Below are 23,667 nucleotides of genomic sequence, written 5' to 3' on the forward strand. Positions count from 1 at the left end.
GAGAGAGAGAGAGAGAGAGAGAGTGAGTTTGGTTTTCGGCAATTGGTTTGCCTTTTAGTAATGTTTTATTTCAAATTTTACAGGTTTTGGACTCTAGCATGACTTCCTAAGTCCTTATTCAGCATATTTAAAGTTGAGTGTTTATTCAAGTGCGTATGCATGCTGTGAGTTATAAAATATAGTCTGACTTTCATATGGTACTGAAGTCCTCGGGGTGTTTGGGTATTTTCTTGGCATCAGTCTCATGTGGTGGCTAGAAGGTGACCTCCCACTTTTAAAAGTTTGGAAACTTTGGGCAGGGATGGCAAGGTGCCTCCTAAAGTAGTGTTTAGCTGTCCTGACTTTTCCTAGCTAATCACTTGGTTCATGTAGTCCTGAAGTAAGCACTGACTGTTAGCTCCCTATATTCCTGGGTTTGTGTCTCAGTTACTTTACTCATTGTTGTGATCAAATGCCCAACAAGAAACAACTTCAGCAGGAAAGAGTTGTTTTGGCTCCCTCTGAGGCTATTATCCATCCTAATGGGAAAGGTACAGTGACAGGCGTGTGAGGCAGCTGGTCATATTCAGTCCGCAGTGAGAAAGCAGATAGAATTGCATGCCAGTGCGCAGCCAGCGCACTCCTTTTTATATAATCCAGGAGCCCAGTCCTTGAGGTGCTGCGACACACACTTAGGTGGGCCTTTCCACCTCAACCTAATCAGGGTAATCCTTCACAAGTGATTCTAGGTCCAGTCACATTGACAATCATCATAAACCATTGCTGTGTGTGTGTGTGTGTGTGTGTGTGTGTGTGTGCGTGCGTGCGTGCGTGCGTGCGCACATACGTACATACATATGTATGTATGTATGTATATAGCAAATTCCTCCGAACTGAAATATTTCCTCCTAGAGGGAGGAGGGAGTCCAGAGGTCCGCATGTCTGGGAGAACTGAAATTTAAAAGGTCATGGGGTTACTCCCCAAGGTTGTAAGAGTAGTAAACAACTGCTGAGAGGCAGGCTCTATCTAATGATGTGTAGCATTTTTTCTTTGAATAGAAACATATCCTTCTGAAGGGAGGAGGGAATGAAGAGGTCAACAAGTCTGGAAAAAGGTGGTAAGACCCCTCCGTAAGGATATGTAAAGGGTAAACAACTGTTTGGGAGGAGACTTTCCCACTGAGGTTGTACAGTGTGCTCCAGAGTCGCCACTCATGCTGGGGTGGGCTTTTCAGTGGTGTAGCTGCCATTGAACCACCCGTTGCTCCTGCTAGCGACCCCTCATCCTGCTCTGTAAGGAACTCCAGTAAACTCACTGGCTTACTCATTGATGCAATCAAGCTTTGGTCTGTTGATTGAGCCCCATCCAGAGTGAATAGACATATGTTCGTGTCTCCACAGGAAAAAGGTTTCCCACAACATTTGGCATGAGCTCACATGCCTGGGACTGCAGCAGGCACTGCTCAACAAAAGCTTTAGGCTGGGCTACAGCAGTGAAAGTAACTCACTGAGGCCACGTGATAAAGCAGTGTGGGCACCAGTGGGTGGAAGTGAGGGGGCTGGGCTTCCTCTGCTCTTGGTATGAGGAGCAGACCCTGCTCGTGGAATTTCCAGAAGTCCACAGCAGGGCATCAGGTCATAGACCTGCAGCAGTCTGTCCTGGGCAGTTGTGTTTGAGACACTGGTAAGAACCTGGGACTAATTCTTCTCTCAAGACTCTTTTGAGCAAGATTGGTGCACATGAAACTTGGAGCCAAGTCAGCCATCATGACAAGCCTGCAGCCACCCTGCTAGGGAAGAAAGAAAGACACTCCCTGACCACAACTCAGGTGGAAGGCACTAGGAGTCCCAGATTCCTCCCCTATAGCACCTGGCTTCCTACAGCACAGCAAGAATGAGGTGACCTACATTTCAGAATGCTCTTTACCCATTATCCTGCTTCATCTAGACAGAAGCCCAGTGGGCAAATCAAATCATATCTCTTCAGAAGATCAGTTCCTTGAGAAGATTGGATTCTTCAACTATAAAACATTTTCAGAGCCTGCCGGAGGCCCAGCAAGGGTGCTCAGGGGCCAGAACACCTGAGAGGTGCAGGAAATGAGCAGAGCAGGTGACGCCGCAGGCAGTGCCTGGATATCTCTGCCACATGTTATGTACAGCAAGCTCATGTGTGTGAGAAGGGCAGGCCAGGTGGCTACTGCATCTGTGTTCTTGTGCTCACAGCACATAGCTCAGAGGGTATGAGTTGCACAGCCCAGACTGTTCTGCACAAAGACCTGTGTTCAAGAATGCATGCAGCTCATCTGGGGACCTCTGGCCTCTTTCCCCAAGACCTCCCTGCTGCAGATGGCCTACAGCCAGGATTGCTTGGGAGGACTCCCACTCATCCCATGGGAATGGATCCCTCCAAGTGTCATTGTCTCAAGGACAGGTTTAGTGGACTTGAGACTAAGGGTCCGTCACTCTGGGCACAACTCTAGAAGGGATGCACAATTCATCAGCTGGGATGAGTGTCGTCTTTTTCTCTCTCCTTGGGGCATAGCACACTGTTACTTATTTCTGGTAACCATGTTAGGACCTAGCCTTCCCTTGGGTCTGCAACAAGCACTGAGTGCTGGTCTTGAGTCTGTATTGTTCTATTTCATGGACACCCTGGGAGAGCAAGTGCCTTGGTTCAGGGTGGTACATGGAGGCCAAGTCACAAAGCTAGAGGCTTGCTAGCCAGCCTGGAGCCAGGCAACAGCTGTTACTGCAGAGAGGCTAGAGCTCCCTCTACTGGGCTGCTCTGATCAAGAGTGGGGTAAAGGAAGGAGACTGAGGCAGGACAGCAGGCCTCAGGCCCTTGGTGGATTTGGCAGGCTCCTTGACAGAAACTTTAAGGCACTCAGTTAACTCTAAATTAAAAAAAAAAAAAAAAAAAACCTGCAAAGTTTTGCATTGTATGTATGTCCCATGCAGTGTTTGGGGCATATCTTTAAAGAATGATGTGTTGGGCTGGAGAGATGGCTTAGCGGTTAAGCACTTGCCTGTGAAGCCTAAGGACCCCGGTTCGAGGATCGGTTCCCCAGGACCCACGTTAGCCAGATGCACAAGGGGGTGCACGTGTCTGGAGTTCGTTTGCAGAGGCTGGAAGCCCTGGTGCGCCCATTCTCTCTCTCTCCCTCTATCTGTCTTTCTCTCTGTGTCTGTCGCTCTCAAATAAATAAATTTTAAAAAAAATTTAAAAAAAAAAGAATGATGTGTTGTTTACCTGAAATTTAACTGGGTGTGTCATATCTTTATTTGTTTAATTTGACAACCCTGCCTAGGGATACCCAGAAAACACACTAAAAAAAAAAAAACACAGAAAAATAGTATGTTTTTCGTATGAGTATAACCTATGGGATATTTGGATGCATTTATACTAACGTGTGTTATTTATCTGATATTTAAACTTATTATACTCCTACATTTTTGTTTAATCTGGCCACCATACTTGAGGACCACAAGAAATGCACTAAGCCTTATGTTTGGGCCCCTGAAGGTGGCTCACTTTGGAAAGGTGGAGGCAGCTTGGGAGTGGCCAGCTCCCTGTCACAGGCCATATTCGGGAGTGGGTCAGAGAATTCCTTGCTAGGTGCTGTGAAGAACCTGAGGCTTCACCTTCCTGGTTCCAGTGAGTGTAGGACAGAAGCATCATGGTGAAAGTATAGATTTGGCAAAAGAGAGTGAATGCATACGCTCTACAGGGCTGGGTCTGGCTCATCCAGTCATGTGCCTGAAGAGCCCCTCTTACCTTTCCTTCCTGGAGGAATTTTCTTTTTAACCAAAAGGGAGAAACTCTCTGAAGGGTAGACCCTTCTTTGCTGATGGACTTTCTGTGCATGCTGGAGGGGGCTTATATACTCCTTGTGTGTGAGGGGAGGCTGAGCAATCAAAGTGACAACCTTTCTTGGTTGCTGAGTCTGGAATTAACCCTCTTAAAGTAACCCACAGTTATGTGTGACCTTATCTTCCTGCCTCAACATAAGGAAGCTAGTTATAGTCCCAAGTCCCCCTAAGCTGGTCTGGCTTGAAGAAGTACCATGTGAGATAAAACATGCTTCTTTGTCTCTCTGCTGAGTGTTGATGGTGATTTCCTGATTCCTTATGTGTCCCTGCAGCACACAGTGACTTCTGTGACAGGTTGAGGACCAGCCATCATGTTCCACATCACTCCTGGACTGTGATGCCATGGACAGTGTCCATATCCAATGTTCTGTGCAGGCCCTCCCAGGCAAGTGACCGGAGGTGAGAAGCATGGATACTTTTTCTTTTTTTAAGATTTTTCTTGTGTGGTTACACTTTGTCGGCCAGTCAGCATTTTAAACAGCCTGCTCATAATTGCATCAGCATAGTTTCTGCTCTCTGGGCATTACTCAGCAAAGACCTTGGCAGGCCTTCTACTAGCTTCCTGCTTCCAGCCCTTAAAGGAGCTTTATGATATTGGCCTGGGACAGACATAAGTCAGGAGGCAAATCTTACTGGAAGCCAGAAGATTTTACTGGAAGGATGGCATTCTTTCATCATCACTCCCCTTTACTAGGGTGTTTAAAGTGATTTAGTTATTAAATGGATTCTTCTGTAGTATTAATTAAATATGAAATGTTCATTGAAATGACAAGTCAAAGTACCCATTGTAGCCAACAGGAAAATGTTTATATTTATGTTGGTTGTTAATTAAAATCACCTGTTCTCTTATTCCTTTCACTGAATTGATTGGCCTGAAAGTGGCAGAGGCCTCTCACTTGTGTTTTCCAGGAAGGATCATTGAATGGCTTGTGCCTGACAACATGCACCACCAGTGGCTTCTGTTAGCTGCATGCTTTTGGGTGATTTTCATGTTCATGGTGGCCAGCAAGTTCATCACGTTGACCTTTAAAGACCTGGATGGTAGGTATGCTTTGTGGTGGCACGGACTCTAGCCAATGGAGTCCTTGGCTAAACACCATTCCCAAGTACATGGAAGCTGTTCTAGGACCAAAGCTGTTCACATTACGGAGTGGGCAAGGAAGGTGGAAAGAGATGAAGGCTTTCTCCTGGTTCCTGCCTGGAGAGGATGTGTTCGTTTTGTGTTGAAGTCACCATGTCAGCCTTGCAGCAGAGAGTGGGGCCTCCTTCCCACAGCTCCGCTGAGCACCTTGCAGCAAGGAGTGTTGCCCTCTACTCGGGGAATTCTGTTTTGTGTCCACATGAGAGGCACACCCATGGTTGCCGTTTGCCTGTGTGCCAGCTGATGTTCCACACTAGTGGCACATGTTTGAAGGCCATCTGTCATGTAGGAGAAAAAGGATCATTTAAGTATATATTGTCACGTTGCTGTGAAAGACTGTAAACTCCCTTTACTGAAGAGACATCAGGCAAGCATGTATAAGAACTCCAGATTTAGTCTTGGGTGTGCTGATTCTACTTCAGGGTCTTGTCATTACTTTCGTAAACCTTGGCATTTTCTTGAAAAAGTGAACATGCTCCTTACTCTGACAGAGTCACAGATGGCACTCGGATTAGTGAAGGGTGTGATGTGCCATGCAACTCTGTCGCCATTCCCTTCGGGACTAAAAGGAGGAATAAGGCCCACGGGTGATAAAGAGACGGGTCACTTGAAGCTGTAGATTGGCCAGAGAGGCAGAACCTGGGGAACTGGCCATGTGCGTAGCCCAGCATCTTGACTCTGTGCAGTGCTGTGTGCCTCTTCCTGCCACGGACAAGCATTAGAAATACATCCACACCAGCAGTCTCTTCAGCTGCTCCTGGTTGCTGCACCAACATGTGACCATAGGCTGAAGACTTCTGTGTATGCCCCAAGAGCTCTAGGTGTTCCCTGTCTGTGCTGAGGACCACCCAATGCCCCATACCTCTTTCCCATCCTCTCTGGCCCTCCCTGCCCATAGGGTAGAAGGCATATCTGCAGGGAGAAGAGGAACCCTCGTATTAGCCCAGGTGATGGTTCTTAGCACCAGGAATAGTTACCAGGCACTTAACCGGAGGTCCCACCTGGCTGCCATCCCATGTCCCATCTTCATCTTCCTGAAGTCCTAGGTGTGTGAGGGGCTGGGGCTGTGAAATTTCCATAACCTGGGGGAGTGGTGCTATACTTTCTGTATTGCATGTCAAAGGGCATCATAGTGTGCTTGAGACTAGGGTGCCATCAGAAGAGAGAGTGATGAGTCTTGGCGGGAGCTTGGAGTTTGAACAGACTTCAGTGTAACATTTTGGGGGGTGGACTGCAGCTTTAACACAGCCACATGCCAAAGTAGTGGTGACCTTCGTGAAAACAGATTCTCCTCCTGGGGAACCTTCAGAGTCACCTGCCAGGCTTTGTAACCTGCTGCTGTTTGAGGAAGGGAATTCACTTCTCCAGGAATGAGACCCACTTGAGATCCACATATGTTGAACAGTTGAGATATTGAAAGGGAAGAGGTGCTGCTGAGATAAAGAAACATGGTTGGTACTCATGAACCCCTAGATACCACCGCCCAGGGAGGGAAGGCACTGGAGGGCAAGGGATAAGATTAAATTGTCTGTAGTTCATTGTGCTTACAAAGCAGGACTGTGTGTACTACACCTTAATGAGATTTTCATCATCCAGCATTAAATAAGCTGGGCGTGGTGGTACATACCTGTCATCCTACTAGTAGTCTTAGGGATGCTCAGACTGTGGGATCACTTGAACCAGTGAGTTCACTACCAGTGGGAAACATAACAAGGCTCCATCTTGGCGGGGGATGGGTGAGGGGAAACAGGGTCGGGATGTAGTTCAGTTTGTAGAGTGCTTGCCCAGAATGCACAAAACTCTAGATTTGATCCCAAGCACCACAGAAACTGAGCATGGTGATACACACTTGTAATCCCAGCTCTGAGGTAGAGGCAGCAGGATCCCAGAAGTTGGTCATCCTTAGCTACATAGTGAGTTCAAGGCCAGCCTTGGCCACATGAGACTTTATATCAAAACAACAAAAAAGGGCTGCAGATATTGCTCAGTGTTTAAGGTGCTTGTCTGCAAAGCCAAAGGACCCAGGTTCAATTCTCCAGGACTCATGTAAGCCAGATGCACAAGGTGGCACGTGCTTCTGAAGTTCATGTCCAGTGGGTGGAGGCCCTAGTGCACTCCTTCCTTCCTTCCTTCCTTCCTTCGTTCCTTCCTTCCTTCCTTCCTTCCATGCTTCCTTTTTTCCTCCCTTTTTTCTCTCTTTCCCTGCCTCTGTGTGTGTGTGTGTCTGTCTGTCTCGCTCTGTCTCACACACATAAAAAAGGCCAGTCTGTTGGGCTTGCCTCAAGAAAAAGAAATTTAAAAACAACAAAAAAAGTTTAAAAAGCCAAACTAAAACAAAAATATGACTGAAGAGCTTTTGAGGAGATGATTCCTGGGGTCTGATAAACTAGATATCCTTGTGCTGGATATAGCAGGGTTCATGTTCAATGCTCTTCAAAGGCAGAGTTACTTGAGAAAGTATTGTGAGAGAAGCAAACTCCTAAGAGAGATTGAAGATAAAAGTTGTGAAGAAAAATGATGACCTTCAAGATTACAACCTGGACAAGAGTGCTTTAGCACAACTCGCCAAACATCACCTCTCTGCTTAAGGCATGTGGTAAGAGGCACTTCCTCCACCTCTAACATTCCCAGTGGCATGTAGCCCACTTTAGCCAGTAACTCAGCAACCTTCTCCTCCCCCAAAGGAAGGGTTCAGGTGAGGATGTTGTTGCCCCACAGTGTACAGTGAGCTCAGCACAGGATTCTTTGCCATCAGGTCACTCAAACTCTTGTCCCCTACATACCAGGTCAAACCACTGAAGTGGCTGTCCATTGACTTAATTCTGCATGAAGGGTGTGAGCCTGTATCTTACTGGTCTGCGTGATAAAACCAGGATGAAGTGCTTAGGAGAGGTTAGACACTCGGTGCCATCCTGAAGGCATCAGAGAAGGCCCTAGGTTGGGAGGGCCGTGGACCTCTCACTTCCCACCCCGCTGCTTGCTGTACTGTAGTGAATAGAGCCCTGGAGCTCACCAGGGCCCTGTAGAGTCCAGACCATTGAACTGCTGATGAGCCAGGAAACCCACGAGGTGTGTGAACACATGGTGGTGATAAGTGCACATGTGTAGGCATTTATTGATTCACATTTGCGCTGCTTTTGTTGAACCAAAAGCCCCATGTGAAGTATCCTTACAAGGAAGTGACTTGCAGCCCACTGATCTCTAGGTTAAAGGTTCCACATCTTGTAAAGGGGGTTGGAATAACCTTGGTCTTGGTGTTAGGGGGCATAGGTAATGTGGCTGCCCCTTGGGCTACTCCTTCCTATGGGCCCTCTCCTCTCAAACTTGGTCTAGAATTCAAATCCAGCCACATGAGATATGTGTGTGCTTTTTCACACATACCTGCTCTTCATGATTTCTCTGCTACTAGAGCTGAGGGAACTGTTGTTAAAGTAGTACTTTCTTTTTTATTAATTAGTTTTATACTCAGCAAATATAATCAATTTGGTACCATTACTAGGCTCATCCATTACACACACCCTCCCCTTGGCCCCTCCTTGATTGGGTATATGGGTCATGCATTGTGGAGTTAGCCCACAGTTATGGGTAGGATAAATGTCTGCATATCATGACCCAACATGTGGCTCTGATATTCTTTCCACCCCCTCTTCCGCAAAATTTCCCTGAGCTATGTTGGGTTCATTTTTGGTCTGCTTCAGTTATGAGGTGGTGGTGGCCTCTGGGTCTCTGGATCTCTGATTTGGTAGGAGTTGATTTTTCTCTATTGATCTCCTTTACCATTGTGCTGGTACCCAGTTCACCAAGAAAACAGCACTCGTGCTTGTTTCACCAATTGTTCTTAGTTTCAGCTGGGGCCCTTTTGAGGTATGATGGGGTGGCTCTCTCCTTAGGATCTACATCTATCTGAAAAAGAGAAGCACATTCTCCAATGGAGAAGGACTTAGCACCAGACAAATGAGATAACCCTTAATATTTTTTAGAGAATTTAATACGTATAGTCCCTCTTGTAGCCCACGATTGGTGGTAGCTTGATAATGGAGAGCAGGCTCATGTTTGGATATGGTTCTGACTTGTTTCCCAGCTCCAGCTATGGTTCCCGTACCACTAAGGGGATCAGTTAGCTGAATCAAGAGCAGCTGGTTTCCCACCATGGCTGTGTGCCACTATTGCACTTGTGTGAGCATCATGACAGGTTATTTGCTGCTAAGTGGGTGAGACCATGAGTTGCTTGGACAGATATTGGTCATTTTCCCCCAGTCACCCATGTAGCACCTTCTGGCACTAGACACGCCGACTGTCTGGGGACTGACTCTATTCCAGCTTCCAGCCATGCCATTCCATTTTATGTGTCAACCGCATAAGGTGTCTTCAGCACTAGGGTCTTATCACTAACCTTTGGTGGGTCATCAAGTACTTGGACAGAAATCTGTCATTCTTTTAGAAAACCTTGTATGTCTCTCTGATCAAAAATTCATTGTGGATGCTAGCCACATGCTGGTACTGGGAGTTACAGGTCAGTGCCCACTAAGAAAAGGAAGAAAAAGATAACTAATATAAAAGAGATAGAGAGAAGAGAGGGAGGGAGGGAGGGAGGAAGAGAGGCTGTAGAAGATTAAGGTCCGTCTTCATCATACCCTCTCCAGTGTCTTGTGGTTCAGGTGTTTCCTGTAAGCGCCTGGTGAAGGTTCAGCCATTTGGTCTGCCTTTTAGGAAGTAGAATTTTATGGTACCATTGCAGTTTGGGTCTAGATTTGTGCTCCCACCCCCACTCTCTTCCCTTCCCCTCCCTCCCCACTCATCCTATTGTCTAGTCCACTAGATGCTTGCTGGTTATGTAAGGCATCTTGAGTAGATTCAGGTTAGGTGCTGTAGATGAGTGAGACTGTGTGGCAGTCGTTTTTTTTTTTCTTTCTGTGCCTGGGTAAGTTCACTGACAATGATCTGTTCCATGTTCAACCATATTTCCTCAAATTTCATTGTATCATTTTTCCTTACTGCTGTATAGAATTCCATTGTGTAGATATACCACATGTTAGTTATCCATTCTTCTAGTGATGGACATCTGTGTTGATTCCAGCTCTTAGCTATTATGAATTGGGCCGCTACAAACATGGTTGAGCAAATCTCTCTGGCCTGTGGTTTGAAGGTTTTAGAGTAGATGTCCAGTAAGGGAATAACTAACTGGGTCTGTTGGTATTTCTATAGTCAGCTTTTTCAGGAGTCTCCAGATTGCTTTCCAAAGTGTTTGTACCATCTTACATTCCCACCAACAGTGGATGAGTGTTCCTACTTCTCCACATCCCTGCCAGCATTTATTTTCATTTGATTTTTTTTTAATTTTATTTATTTATTTGAGAGTGACAGACACAGAGAGAAAGACAGATAGAGGGAGAGAGAGAGAGAATGGGCGCGCCAGGGCCTCCGGCCTCTGCAAACCAACTCCAGACGCGTGCGCCCCCTTGTGCATCTGGCTAACGTGGGACCTGGGGAACCGAGCCTCGAACCGGGGTCCTTAGGCTTCACAGGCAAGCGCTTAACCGCTAAGCCATCTCTCCAGCCCTTCATTTGATTTTTTGATGTTTGCTATCCTTACTGGGGTAAGGTGGAATCTCATTGTTGTTTTAAGTTGCATTTCCCTGATGATTAGGGATGATGAACATTTTAAGTGTGTGTTTGCCATTTGTATTTCTTCCTCTGTGAACTGCCTGTTTAGCTCTTTGCCCCATTTTGTAAGTGGGATGTTTGACAGGTATGTTGGTGCTGGAAAGTGAGAAGTTCCTTAGCTGGCACATCCTGCTGTGTGCACTGAGAAGTAGATGGCTTGCCACAGTTCACCAACAGGTAAAAGAGACATGCTTCCCTATCCAAAATGTGATTAAGGAAGTGTAGCTTTGGGTAAGACCTAAAGCATGTCAGCATTCAAAGGTGACAGGTTGAGACAGGGAAGATAGGCTGGTGCTGGTGTCAGAGCCCTTAGAGAACATCCAGGAACACGGGGTGCAGCAGCTGTTGTGTCTTCCTCCATCGTCTACTAGGCCGCAGATTCTTGGTCATGCATGTGGCCCCACCTAGCTTTACACTTTCACTCAAACACAGAAAAAAGATGGTCATGGGGTCATAAAGGTGCACAGCAGGGACTGCAGTGGAGTCCGGTAATGAGATGAGGGAGACAGGAAGGCTGGAATGCCGTCAGTCCTCACTGTGCAGGGAAGGAAGAAGGCAGCAGAGGAGGGAAGCGCTAGAGGACTGAGGCCAGCCGGGGATCAGGGAAACAGGCAACATGGCATTAATGACCCAAGAGGAAGGCGTTTTGATTTCTTAAATGAAATATGCTTTTTATCTGCCCAGTTTTATGCTTTTATTAGATACTTACTTTTTATAATTGTGAAACTTTAAACTTTTTTTTTATTTGCAAGCAGAGTGTGTGTGAGAGAGAGAGGACACAGAGAATGGGCATGCCAGGGCCTGTAGCCACTGCAGATGAACTCCAGATGCCTGGACCCCCTTGTGCATCTGGCTTATGTGGGTACTGGGGAATTGAACTTGGGTCCTTTGGCTTCACAGGCAAGTGTCTTAACTCTTAAGCCATCTCTCTAGCCTGAAACTTTAAACATTTTTTAATGTACATATTTCTGTGTTTACAAAAATAAATTGTAGTTTATCTTCAGATTCTATCCAGACAGTTTTCACAAAATCAGTTTGTTGTAGATTTTATTCTGTCCAAGTACTTTGTAAATAGATTCCTCTTGTCTGACTTACAGTCACATAAACTTCTTATTTTAATGTGACAGCACTAACTTGACTGTCACAGTGATGATTTTCGTTTGAAGATCTTTGTGGAATGACATGAAATTTTAATAAACAGCACATGGAGATACTATTTTCTTTTATTAACTCCCCAAAGTGGTAACATCTTATGAAATTATGGTGTAGTGCCAAAAGCAAGATATTGGCATGGATACAGTCCAGGTGCAGAACATCTTTTATCACCACAAGGACCTATCAAGTAACCCTTAGCTGACTTCTGTTTCTTGTTTGTTTTGAGACAGGGTCTTGATATATAGTCTAGGTTAGCCTTGAACAAACAGTTCTCCTGCCTCAGTCCTAAAAGTTCTGTATTGTGCACACATATACCACTATACTTGGCTGTGTTGCCCTTGTTAACCACATCCACACCCCTCTTCCTCAACCCTTAGCTCTGACTCCTGGCAACACTCATGTGTTCTCATTGTATCATTTCATGAATGTCTGCAGAATGTGGTCTTTTTTCACTAACATAACTCCATGGAAAATTATACATGCTTTTTCAATTTTATTGCTCAATTGTTTTTGCTGTATGGATAGACCACCATATATTCATCACCCACCTCTTGAAAGGCACATAGCCTATTTCCTGTTTGGGGCTATTAGAAACGAAGCAGCTATGAACACTTGCATATGCAGATTTTTGTGTGAATATGAAATTTCATTTCTCTGGATTAAATGTCAAGATGTCCAATTACTGGATCACATTACCATATTGAATTTTTAAAAAGAAAACTGCCAGACTCTTCCAGAATAGATGTGTTATGTCTTTTTTGGACTGGCAGTGTACATATGATCAATTTCCTCCATGTACTGACCAGCACGTGGTGGTGTTACTATTTTTTTCTTAAAGTCATTCTGTTAGATCTGTAGTAGTATCTCTTTGTGATTTAAATTTGCATCTGCCTCATACATGACAAGTGATGTTGACCTCTTCAGGGAAATGTCTCTATATATCTCTTTTCTGATTGACTTATTTGGTTTCTTAATTGTTGAATTTTGAGACTTCTTTACATGTTCTAGATTAATAAGTCCTTTGTCATATATGAGGCTTGGAAATAGTTTCTTCTACTTTGTGCTTTTCTTTTCCTATCTTTGGCCTTTCATGAAGTACAGTTTTTAATTTTGATAGAAGTTCAATTTTTCCAGATATTTTTCTCCTGTGCTGTTTTCAAAAATATTTGTGGCTTAATGCTTAACAATTATATCTCTGATTGATTTTGAGTTCATTTTCTAGTAATATGTGAGGTTTAAGTAATGGCTCATCTTTTTGTTAATAGATATCTACTAGCCCCAGCTTCATCTGTTGAAAAAGATTGTCTTCTCCCAGTTGGATTCTTTTTGCCAAAAGGCATTGTTGGGCAGATCCTTTTCTGGGACCCTATTTTGTCCCACCCATCACTGTGCCTATTGCTCTAGGAGACATCTAAACCTCTTGTCTTCTAGGATACAGCACCAAACAGGAGTTTCTGTTCCTGACAACCATGCCAGAAGCAGGGAAGATGCCAGAAGAGAAGCTTCCAGAAGATGTGAAGGTAGGCACAAGCTTTGTCTCCTCAAGGTTCTAAGCCCTACAGTGTGTCTCCATCACATGGGAGCAGTTTCCCCCTCTGCTCTCACAGGTTCCCACTTGTCACTGCAGCCTGAGTTACAGTGTAGGTTGAGAATACCTAATCTAAAAATGAGAAGTCCAAAAGTTATAATCTGAAACTTTGATCATCAGCCCTATGCCAATAAGTACAAATTTCTATACCCTAAGCCTTTGTTTTGTGCACAAAATTACTGAGTAGGACGAGGGGCACAGCTGAGTGGTAGAGTGCCTGCCTAGCATGTACAAGGTCCTGATCTTGATCCTCAGTACCAAAACAAAGCTGTATAAAAATACCTCCATGGCTGGGTATGGTAGCATGTGCCTTTAATCCCAGCCCTGAGGAGGCAGAGGTAGAGGATTGTCATGAGTTTGAGGCTACCCTGAGACTACATAGTAAATTCCACAAGGTCAGTGTGAGCTACAGCAAGACCCTACCTCAAAAAAAAAAAAAACCTCCATGGATATAAGGTATTGAAATACAAATGAATCTCATGTTTGGACTTGAGTCTCATTTCTAAGATATCTCATATATAGATACAAATATTTCAAAATTCAAGAAAGTTTTAAATGTTGAACACTTCTGCTTCCAACCATTTGGGATAAGGGATGCTCAGCCTGTGGCTGTTTTGACTATTTCTATGTATTTCCATCCACCCTTTAGTACTGCTTGTGGGAGGCCCAAGGCTGTTTATTTTATATTCCTCACTCAAGGGAGCTTTGTAAATGTTGGTTGTTGTGCTTAATTCCTGATGAGTCGAGCATGAGCCTTATTAAGATAATGGGGTGGCTGGGCATGGTGACACACACCTTTAATCCCAGCACTCAGGAGGCAGAGGTGGGAGGATCACTGTGAGTTCAAGGCCACCCTGAGACTACATAGTGGATTCCAGGTCAGCCTGAGCTAGAGTGAGACTCTACCTTGTAAAAAACCAAAAACAGAGAGAGAGAGAGAGAATGGGGTATATTAAGCAGGGTCAGAAGGATTCTGAAAATGTGAACAGGTCTCTGACCCAGAATGGAGTTTTGAAGTGAGAAGGGGCATAGGACACCCTTCCCACCCTGGAACAGGAGTCTGCCTGCTAGGGACTGAAGCTGCAAACTCAGTTTTAATAAAACACCTGAGTCAAACTATCACATTCTGCCCTGGAACCAATAGACTCATGACCTCACATTGCAAATTGTATTCAGTCCAGCTTCCAAGTCTTTACCAACTTTAAGACTGTCTCTTAACTGAGTCCTGTAAAATGAAAGCAAGTTTCAAACTTTCATTATATAACAGCACAGAGTAAACATTTCCATTGCTATAAGGCATAACAAGGAGAGACTAGACCAATAAAAAATCAGTAAACGTCAGGTAAACAAAACATCATCAAATATTTGTAGTTCAAGTCTGACATCCATAACCAGTGATGACAGTCTCTGGAATTTCTGATTACATTCCTTCAGCTGGATTAAGTAGTCAAGGAAAACTTTCATCCAAAACCGACAGCGCTCCATGGTAGCCTTTGTACAGTCCTAGTATAGGCAAAACATCTTCAGGTCTCCACTGCAAACCACTGTCCACTTTACAGCAGCTCACTGTCTTGTGCCCTGCTTCCCATGCTGCTGCATCTCAGCAGCAGTTCCTGGAACTGTGTGCACTTCACCACCTGCTTCCGTGCATTTTCCATGCTCTCAAAACCAACACCCAGTGTTCAGGACATAGCCATCCAGGGAGGAAATAAATCTTGACCTTGAGCTTTCAGAATTTTTCCTTCAAGTCATCTCTTTTCGAAAGAGTTTGCATTCCTACTCATTCACTCTCTCCTGGGTGAGCATCTTTTCCATTGTTTCAATGTAAAGTAGCTGGGCCATCCTTAATGATGGAATCTGGTTGGCAATAGCAGCTTCAGTAACTTCAAACCTGTCTCTGTGCCAGTCATTGTAAACTTGCTTAAATTTTTCCTGTGATAAACCATACACTTCTCAGTTCTGTATCTCCTGCAAAGCACACTAGTGCATACTTTAAAATTCAACCTTACTTATTCCAGTAGCCCAGCTCCAACAAAGTTCTCTGCTTGCTGTCTTTCCTTCTCCTTTGAAAGTTCATAAGCCAACACAATTACATTAAGCATTTTCAAACTCTCACCAGAATAGTTCATAAAATTTGGATTACTGTTCTGTAAGACTTCTGTAGTCACAAGTACCAAGTCTAACCACATTCCTCCAAAACAAAAGTTTCAAAAGACCAAAATCCACATGGTCAGATTCATCACAGCAAGACCCCATTTCTCTGGTACGGAATTCTGTAGTAGACAGCTCCACTTGCTAGGATGATCATCCAAACCAGACACGGTTTTATGGAAGGAATGGATTTATTTCAAGCTTATAGGACCAAGGAAAGTCACATCAATGGTAAAAGAAGCTAGCTCTTTTTCACAGATCCAAGCAGACAGAAACAAAGAAAAAAAAAACAGCAAACACCAAAAAGCAGCAAGCATGAACTGGCAGCAAGCAGGACCCCCAGAGCTCAGACTGTTCTCTTCATACCTTTGGGCTGGAATTAAGATCTGCCCCCAGTAACACACTGCCATCCCCCACCCCCAGTGACACCCCCTGTAGCAGGAGTCTCTGCCTGGTAGGGGCTGAAGCTGCAAACTTGGTTTTGAATAAAACACATGAATCTATGGGGTCAAATATTCAAACTACCACAGTGAGCAAGAGGTGTGATTAATGAAAGAATCCTACAGAGTGGGTAATGTGAGACTTCCTTCTGGTAAGAACAGGGCCTGGTGTGTTCCTTGGTGTCCTGTGTATGGCAAAGATGGCACGGTGCTAGTGCCCACATGGCAAGAAGTTGAGGCTTTTCTGCAGAGTACCTGCACCTCTTCCCAGATGTCTTCACTTCAGGGAGAGACCTTAAGGTATTCCCAGGACTTTTGTCTCCACTAGGGAGTGTAGGAAACACCAACCTTATGAGGGAGAAAGTGGCTTGGACAAACATTCTGAGTGTAGGGAATCTGGTCATGGCAGACCTCTAAAGGAAAGTAGGAGTCTGGGGGTGGAGATGAAGCCTCTGTCACCCCAGTGTCCTGTTCCAGTAGGTGCTAGAAGGCCTGTGACTAGAAAGGACAGGTTATTAGAACTGCTGTATAAATGGATTAAGTGTCAAGCTGGTACATTTTAAAAGCTAAACCAAGGACGTTTGGGTCACTCAGTAGGGTCAATTTGGAGCAGCTATCTGTTTTGAAATCATGGGGAAGTTTTGTGTGGCTTTAAGGGAAGCAGTAGGGTAGTAGCACATGAATTTCACAGTGCTGAGGAACAGCCATAGCTGAAGGTGGACAAAGGTGACAGGTAGAGAATCAGCCTCCCTACTTCAGGATGCCTCCTGGAGCACAAGGCAGCTTCCGTGACACGCTCCCCACCATGCACCAAGCAGTAGGTATTTTAACTGGTCTATCTCCTGCCGCATCTGCCCTCTGCCATTCTGCCCCTCCAGTCCCCTCCCACATAAATGATCGTGCATGTGCATACACACGTGTGAATTCTTGCAGTGCCACACACTGATGCGCCTGGGGTCTTCCCAGATGTCCCTCATGAGACCCTACCAGCTACCACATGCCAAGTGAAGACATAGCAAGTAGCTGTGGAGTAAATGGTCCTGCCACACCCATGGAGACTGGGAGTGGCTTCAGCACCCCTGTTAGTGCTCTTCCTCCAGGTTCTCAGGCAGCCCCACAGGTCGCTGATTGGTTTCTCTTGAGAAGACAATCACAGGAACCAAATGGGTATCTGATTTCCTGGCCACCGATGCTGACCTATCTCTGAAATTCAACAGGGCTGAGAAAGGCCCAGCAAGGTGGTAGGAAGTGGTTATCACTCTAGGAAGGGGCTTGCGGAGCGTCTGGTCTACTCCTGACCCATGATCCTTTATGCCTCTTTTGCCCCTTCTCATTTGCAGCCAACTGAGAACGTGCTTCCAAAAAACCAGCTAGATCAGCCCCTCATGTACCTGGAGCGCTTGGAGCTCATCAGGAACGTCTGCAGGGATGAGGCTCTGAGGAATCTCTCACACACCACAGTCTCTAAGTTTGTCCTGGACCGAATATTTGTCTGCGACAAGCACAAGATTCTTTTCTGCCAGACTCCTAAAGTGGGCAACACCCAGTGGAAGAAAGTGTTGATTGTTCTGAATGGTGCGTGAGCCCAGAGTACTCTGCCTGGGCACCTGGGTGGAAGGGGAGGACGACGACAAAGAGGCATCACAGGAGGATGTAGTTTCTGAAAAGACTGGCAACCTTCCTGAAGGTTCTTGGTTGTTTTGCCTGCCAGTGTTGCACCATAAATTTGGTGGTACTACTTAGCCTACCTTCCTTCCTCTTTAACTCAGTGAGCCACTGACCATCTTCTGTGTGTGCCATCCATCTGCCCTCTGCCATTCTCCCCTTCCAGCTCCCTCCCACATACATGGAACCCAGGCCCTTGTGCATTCTACCCTGAGCCAGCCCCTGCTGGGATGAATTTCGAAGGCATGTAGACAAGGCTGGGTCTCCTGAGTTCTCCCAGAGGCAGGCACACCTCTGTCAGCTTAGGTATCAGTTAAAATTCATTTGAACTACAAACAACTGGTCTTGTCCTCAACTCCTGCCAAATGTTTGATGAGGACACAGCTCGAGCTGCTTTTGAGAGGCACTTGTGCCAAGCTCGTCATGTCATGTAGTAGCTTCACCTCAGAGGTCTTCAGCCTGGACAGCAGCATGGGCATGTAGACTTTCTGCTGCTTTCTCATCTTCTAAGAAATGTCAACAAACCAATGAAGGTAAAACGTAGCATGGGCTTCCTGACACAGAGGTCCTGGAGGCTATTCTCAGCTAACCTCCACAGAACTGGTTGTTCTGTCCTGTCCCCCACTGCCACCAAGAGCTGATGCTCACTGTGATCACTTTATACACACCTACAGCACAGCAAAGACTTCCAAGCAGGGCTTAAGTATTTGGGGGAAAATGAGGAATCAATGGGTCAAGGCTGTAGCGCCTCCTTTGTGTGGCCCAGGTGAGCTGCTTCCCTGCCTGGACTTAACTAGGATGGGATCGACATGAAGCTACATGTCAAGGTTTGCAGAAGTATGGTTGAACCCTGCTGGCAACCATGACCATTTGTTTCAATTTGTCTACATGATAAAAGCACCTGCCCAGGCCTCCAGGCTTCCAGCAGCCTTGTCCCAGGGCTGGGTCCTAAGGACAGGCCATGCCTATGAACCCTGCTCTCCCTCCTCAGACACACCTGTCTTCCTTGTTCCTGTTTCATATGGGTCATGGCTGCCAGAACTTTAGCCAGGCTTTTCCATCATCAAATACCTTTGCCATTGGCATGTGCACTGCTGTGAAGTTATGTGAGAACCGCCATTCGTCTGGGGTGCCGTGCTGTGTTAGCACAGCCTCTGTCTAGAGAAGGACCCTGGCAGTGCCGTGGACATACATGGTGACTGGGTTTGATGTTGAACCCCTTTGACATTTCCCTGTCTCAGAGCAGAATAAGTACTGCTGCCTTTAGGAATTCTGCTTACATGCCACTAAACTTACTTTATTCACTTTAATATATATATATATATATATATATATATATATATATATATATATATATGTTAAAAATTTTAAAAATTTTTAAATCTACCAAAAAATTAATCATTAAAAAAATAAGAAACCCCTCCTGCCCTCCACCCCTCTCCTCTGACCCCACCCTGATATTCAGCCCCTCTACTTACAGACCATAACGCTGTATTTGCATGGAGGGTTAGCCTAGGAGGTATAATGCCAGGACTGTGCTCCTGCTCCATTAGTTCAGTTTCCTTCTCCTAACCCCCAGGGAACCCTTTCTGCATCCTCATGCCAACAGGAGCAGCTAGAATTCAAATACAAACTTGTATGATGGGGTATGCTCATCCCATGTGCTGCAGAGAACAGCAGGCCTGGGTGATACAAATGGACCACTTTAAGGGTCGCAGGAAAGCGGCCAGCACACACCCTCTCATTTCCTTCTAGGAGCTTTTCCTTCCATTGAAGAGATTCCGGAAAGTGTGGTCCATGACCATGAGAAGAACGGCCTCCCACGTCTCTCTTCCTTCAGCAGAGCGGGAGTTCAGAAGCGGTAGGAGCAGATTCCTCAGAGGGGAAGGGGTGGTTTTGAAGGTTGAGAAGGAAGAAAACTGTTTCCTGGGCTTGCTTTGTTCTTGGTGCTGCTGTGAAATCCAGGTAGCTCAGAGGAACACTGGGCCAGCTGCTTTGTGCCCAGGGTTGTGTGCAGTACAGCTCTCAAGCCTCCTGAGAATTGCAGAGGTTCTTTCCACCTTGTCTCACAGTGCATGAGAGTTTACACAGTCTTAATAGAAATGAGATGCACTTCGCTTGTGCTTGAATTTGTTATGTCTAATGGATTCCTTGTGAAATAGGCTCTTTTCTCATAAGAAAGGAACTTGGGCTGCAGAAAACCCTGCTAGTGTTGCTCTTTTTCCCCAAGATGCCTGCTTGCTTCTCCAGGAGCTTCCCCCTGAGTCCCAGTCAGGCAGGGATGGAGTCAGCAGACAGAGTGTGGGAGGGTTCTCCAGTGTATCTCTGAAGTGACCCCATGGAGCCTGGGAACCAGAATGAAAGAGCCCCTCTCAGCTGCAGTGCATCCTTACTCCATTTCTCCTCCCCGCTCTTTATTTTTGTTTATGCCCCTTGGCACTTTTGGATTGAATTTTTAAAGCTCTACTCCTAAATTAAACCTGATTCAGAGTCCTTTCAATTTTCTTTTTTAAAAAATTATTTCTTTAGAGAGAGAAAGAATAAACATGGCACGGCCTCTGTCCACTGCAAACAAACTCCAGATGCATGCACCACTTTGTGCAACTGGCTTCATTTACATGGGTACTGGAAAATCAAACCTGGGCCATTAGACTTTGGAAGCAAGCACCTTTAACCACTGAGCAGTCTCTTCAGCCTTTCCACCAATTGATTTTCTAGCCAAGAACAAAATGTATAAAAGATTATTGAGATTTCATATTATTCAAATAAATTAAAATGTTGATTAGTTTCCACATTTACCCCCTAGGAAGTGGCTTGGACAGTTGAGTTTCCAAGTCTTTGTTCCCCATCTGTACAGTGGTTTAATAGTAGTGTCGCATGGAACCCTGGGGTAGATGAAGAAGGAGTGCATGAGACGCACTCATGGCAGTCTGTTCATTCCCTCTTCCTCCATCTCAGCCTTTATCTCCCAAAGCATCCAACTCAGTTCCTGTCTTTTTTTTTTCTTTAGATTGAAAACATACTTCAAGTTTTTTATTGTAAGAGATCCCTTCGAAAGACTGATTTCTGCCTTTAAGGACAAGTTTGTTCACAATCCTCGCTTCGAACCTTGGTATAGGCATGAGATTGCCCCTGGCATCATCAGAAAATACAGGAGGAACCGGACAGAGACCCGGGGCATTCAATTTGAAGATTTTGTCCGCTACCTGGGCGATCCAAACCACAGATGGCTAGACCTTCAGTTTGGGGACCACATCATCCACTGGGTGACCTATGTGGAACTCTGTGCGCCCTGTGAAATAAAGTACAGTGTAATTGGACACCACGAGACCCTGGAGGAGGATGCCCCATATATTCTGAGGGAAGCTGGTATAGATCATCTAGTGTCGTACCCAACCATCCCTCCAGGTATTACCGTGTACAACAGAACTAAGGTGGAACACTACTTCCTGGGCATCAGCAAACGAGACATCCGGCGTCTTTATGCACGTTTTGAAGGGGACTTTAAGCTCTTTGGGTATCAGAAGCCAGATTTTTTGCTGAACTAATTGTATAGACCTGTGAATCTGGTTATCTTGGCTATATCAGGGGCTAGCTAGGTTGAAGTCTAGCACAGAAATGATACTTCCCCATTGCATACCTGCTTAAGACTCCGAGCTTTCTCATGGCCTTGTGGACAGATGATGCTGGATGCTCACTGTCCAGTTAGCCTGGATGTGAAATGCTCTGAGAGTCTACCTACCACTGCCTGTGTCATCAGGATGTTACTGGCCGCCGTGTCCATCACAGGGGAGGAAAGAGCATACATTTGCAGGCCGGCGGACAGAGCTGTGGGACGTGGGACACGTTTGCCTCAGTTGGTATGTTGGCAGCAGCACGCGCAGCTCCCCTGCCTGGCTGGGGTGGTGTCGTCTAAGACTCGTGGATTATGCAATGGCTCTTGGCACTGTAAAGAGGTATTGAGAAGCTGCAGGACTGAAAAGATTGCCAAGGCTCAGGCAGGGTCAAATCCCAGTCAGAACGACCCTCTGTCTTGTGTCTTGGCACCACTGTAACCACAGAGGTAAACCTTTCCTTGACCATTGAGTCCATCTGAGACTTGGTAGTGACTACAGGCTCCAGCAGTCCATCCTTTCTTCACACAGGCCTGTGTAAGGCTAGTCCATGCTTCAGAACCTCTGAGCTGTCACAGCCTGTCTCAGTCTACAGAAGAGAGAAAGTTTTTCTAAAAAAGAGGAGTGTAGATAATTTCTACACATGAACAAGAATGGGAACACCCTAGGGAGCATTTAAAGAAATATGGCTTGAGGAAGAAAAGCTAGCTGGTACTAGGAGCTCAAGCTACCATGGATTTAAGAACCCTCACCCTGACTCATCTGCTTCTTGTCTTGAACTGCTACCCCATTTCTACTCCATAGGCCTTTACTCAGAGAGGAGAAAAGTTCAGCTAACATATTCATTGTAATGAACCAGCCAGGAAGAAACTAAACAAGCTAAATTCAAGTGGAACCTCATGCCAGCAGTGCAAAATCCAGTGCCATTTACACATGACAGTGTCTTTTCGTCTCAGCAGAATGGCTGTTCTAAACTCACTTTTGCTAATGCTACCATTTGGACTGAATGGCAAGGAGTTGGACAATCGGGTTCACCAGCAATAAAATCATGGGTTCAGGCAGCCACCAGTAACATGCCTTCCAGGCTCTGAGGCCGATCCAGTGAGGAACAAGCCACAACGACCATCTCCTCTGCCACCCGGCAGCGAGCCACTGAGGATGACTGGAAGTTCCCTTGAGTGAGCATATAACATACACATCTGCCCAGGGTGGGGAGGAGTGGGCACCTTTTTCTTTTCTCAGGATGGCTTCCTGAATTTGTAAATATGTGCCAAACCTTCCAGGAGCTACAGCCTCAGGAAGGGGCTTCCAGGGCCACATGGAGTTCCTGAGGCCTGGTGGCAGGAATGGACTCACTCAATAGATGGGCAATGGACAGACAGCCCTTCAACCTCAACTGACACTCTGAGGACCTAACATCGGCTATTTTTCTATAAAGTTTTAGCAAAGCCTTGTTAAAATCATGTCAGATCTAATGAACTGATTACCTCTTTGCTGTTTGAAACGTAACTGTGAGTAATGTATGTGAAGTTAAGGCCTTAAGATAGTCCTAATTAAAAAAGCATTTTCTCTCAGAATAAAAAGTTGGCCAACTGGGTTGGTATTGGTTTTATTTTTGTTTTTACCTTTCCTTCCTTTCTTTTATTTGGGTCACTTTCCTAACATAGGTTTTTCCAAGTAAATAATACATTTCTATCACAATATCTTTTAGATATCTTCCAGTAAGGATGGGACAGGCCACCTTCACCTACTGTGGCTCCCGACCCTGGACAATTGACAGACACCCTTGTCGTTGTACAGTCTGACACTCCTCCACAAAGGCCTTAGAAGGCCCTTCTCCAAAACTCCTTCCCCTTCCTCAACCTTAGAAGAGGTAGTCTTGGGCTTGAGAGATGGCTTAGTGATTGAGGCACTTGCCTGCGAAGCCTAAGGACTCATGTTTAACTCTCCAGGTCCCATGTAAGCCAGACACACAAAATGATGCAAGCATGCAAGGTTGCACATGCACACAAGGGAGTGCATACATCTGGAGTAAGATTGCAGTGGCTAGCAGCCCTGGTGCACCAATTCTATCTCTGTGTCACACACACACACACACACACACACACACACACTCACATTTAAAAAAAAAGGCCAGTGTATATTGGGATTGCCTCAAGAAATTAAAATAAAACAGGAGGTATTCTTTTCCCCTTGTTCCCTGAGCCACCATCATACCCACTAGAAATTCACGTTGTGGCTGCTCTTGTTTTCCCCACACTGCTGCACCAAGGTGGTGTCCGGTAATAAGCCTGGCCTCATCGTTCCTGGCAGCTCCCTCATGTCTGTATTGTTATTAGGTCTCATGGCTAAAAAATATCCCCTAGGGAGGCAGAGGTAGGAGGATTGCTGTGAGTTTAA

General features: G+C 45.6%; 1 protein-coding gene across 1 annotated transcript in view; it reads left to right on the forward strand.

Annotated features, from left to right (window-relative positions):
* Chst10 (carbohydrate sulfotransferase 10) overlaps positions 1 to 22,864 on the forward strand; it is a 37,326-nt gene extending 14,462 nt beyond the window's left edge. The window contains exons 3-8 of the mRNA XM_045147885.1: positions 4,122 to 4,248; positions 4,759 to 4,890; positions 13,241 to 13,329; positions 17,329 to 17,563; positions 19,409 to 19,514; positions 20,664 to 22,864. Coding sequence (XP_045003820.1) covers positions 4,212 to 4,248; positions 4,759 to 4,890; positions 13,241 to 13,329; positions 17,329 to 17,563; positions 19,409 to 19,514; positions 20,664 to 21,201 — 1,137 coding nt within the window. The 5' untranslated portion in view covers positions 4,122 to 4,211 and the 3' untranslated portion in view covers positions 21,202 to 22,864. The remainder of the gene's footprint in view (positions 1 to 4,121; positions 4,249 to 4,758; positions 4,891 to 13,240; positions 13,330 to 17,328; positions 17,564 to 19,408; positions 19,515 to 20,663) is intronic.
* The last annotated feature ends 803 nt before the right edge of the window (positions 22,865 to 23,667 follow it).

The sequence above is a fragment of the Jaculus jaculus genome, chromosome 4 (assembly GCF_020740685.1).
Source record: "Jaculus jaculus isolate mJacJac1 chromosome 4, mJacJac1.mat.Y.cur, whole genome shotgun sequence".
Lineage (NCBI taxonomy): Eukaryota > Metazoa > Chordata > Mammalia > Rodentia > Dipodidae > Jaculus > Jaculus jaculus.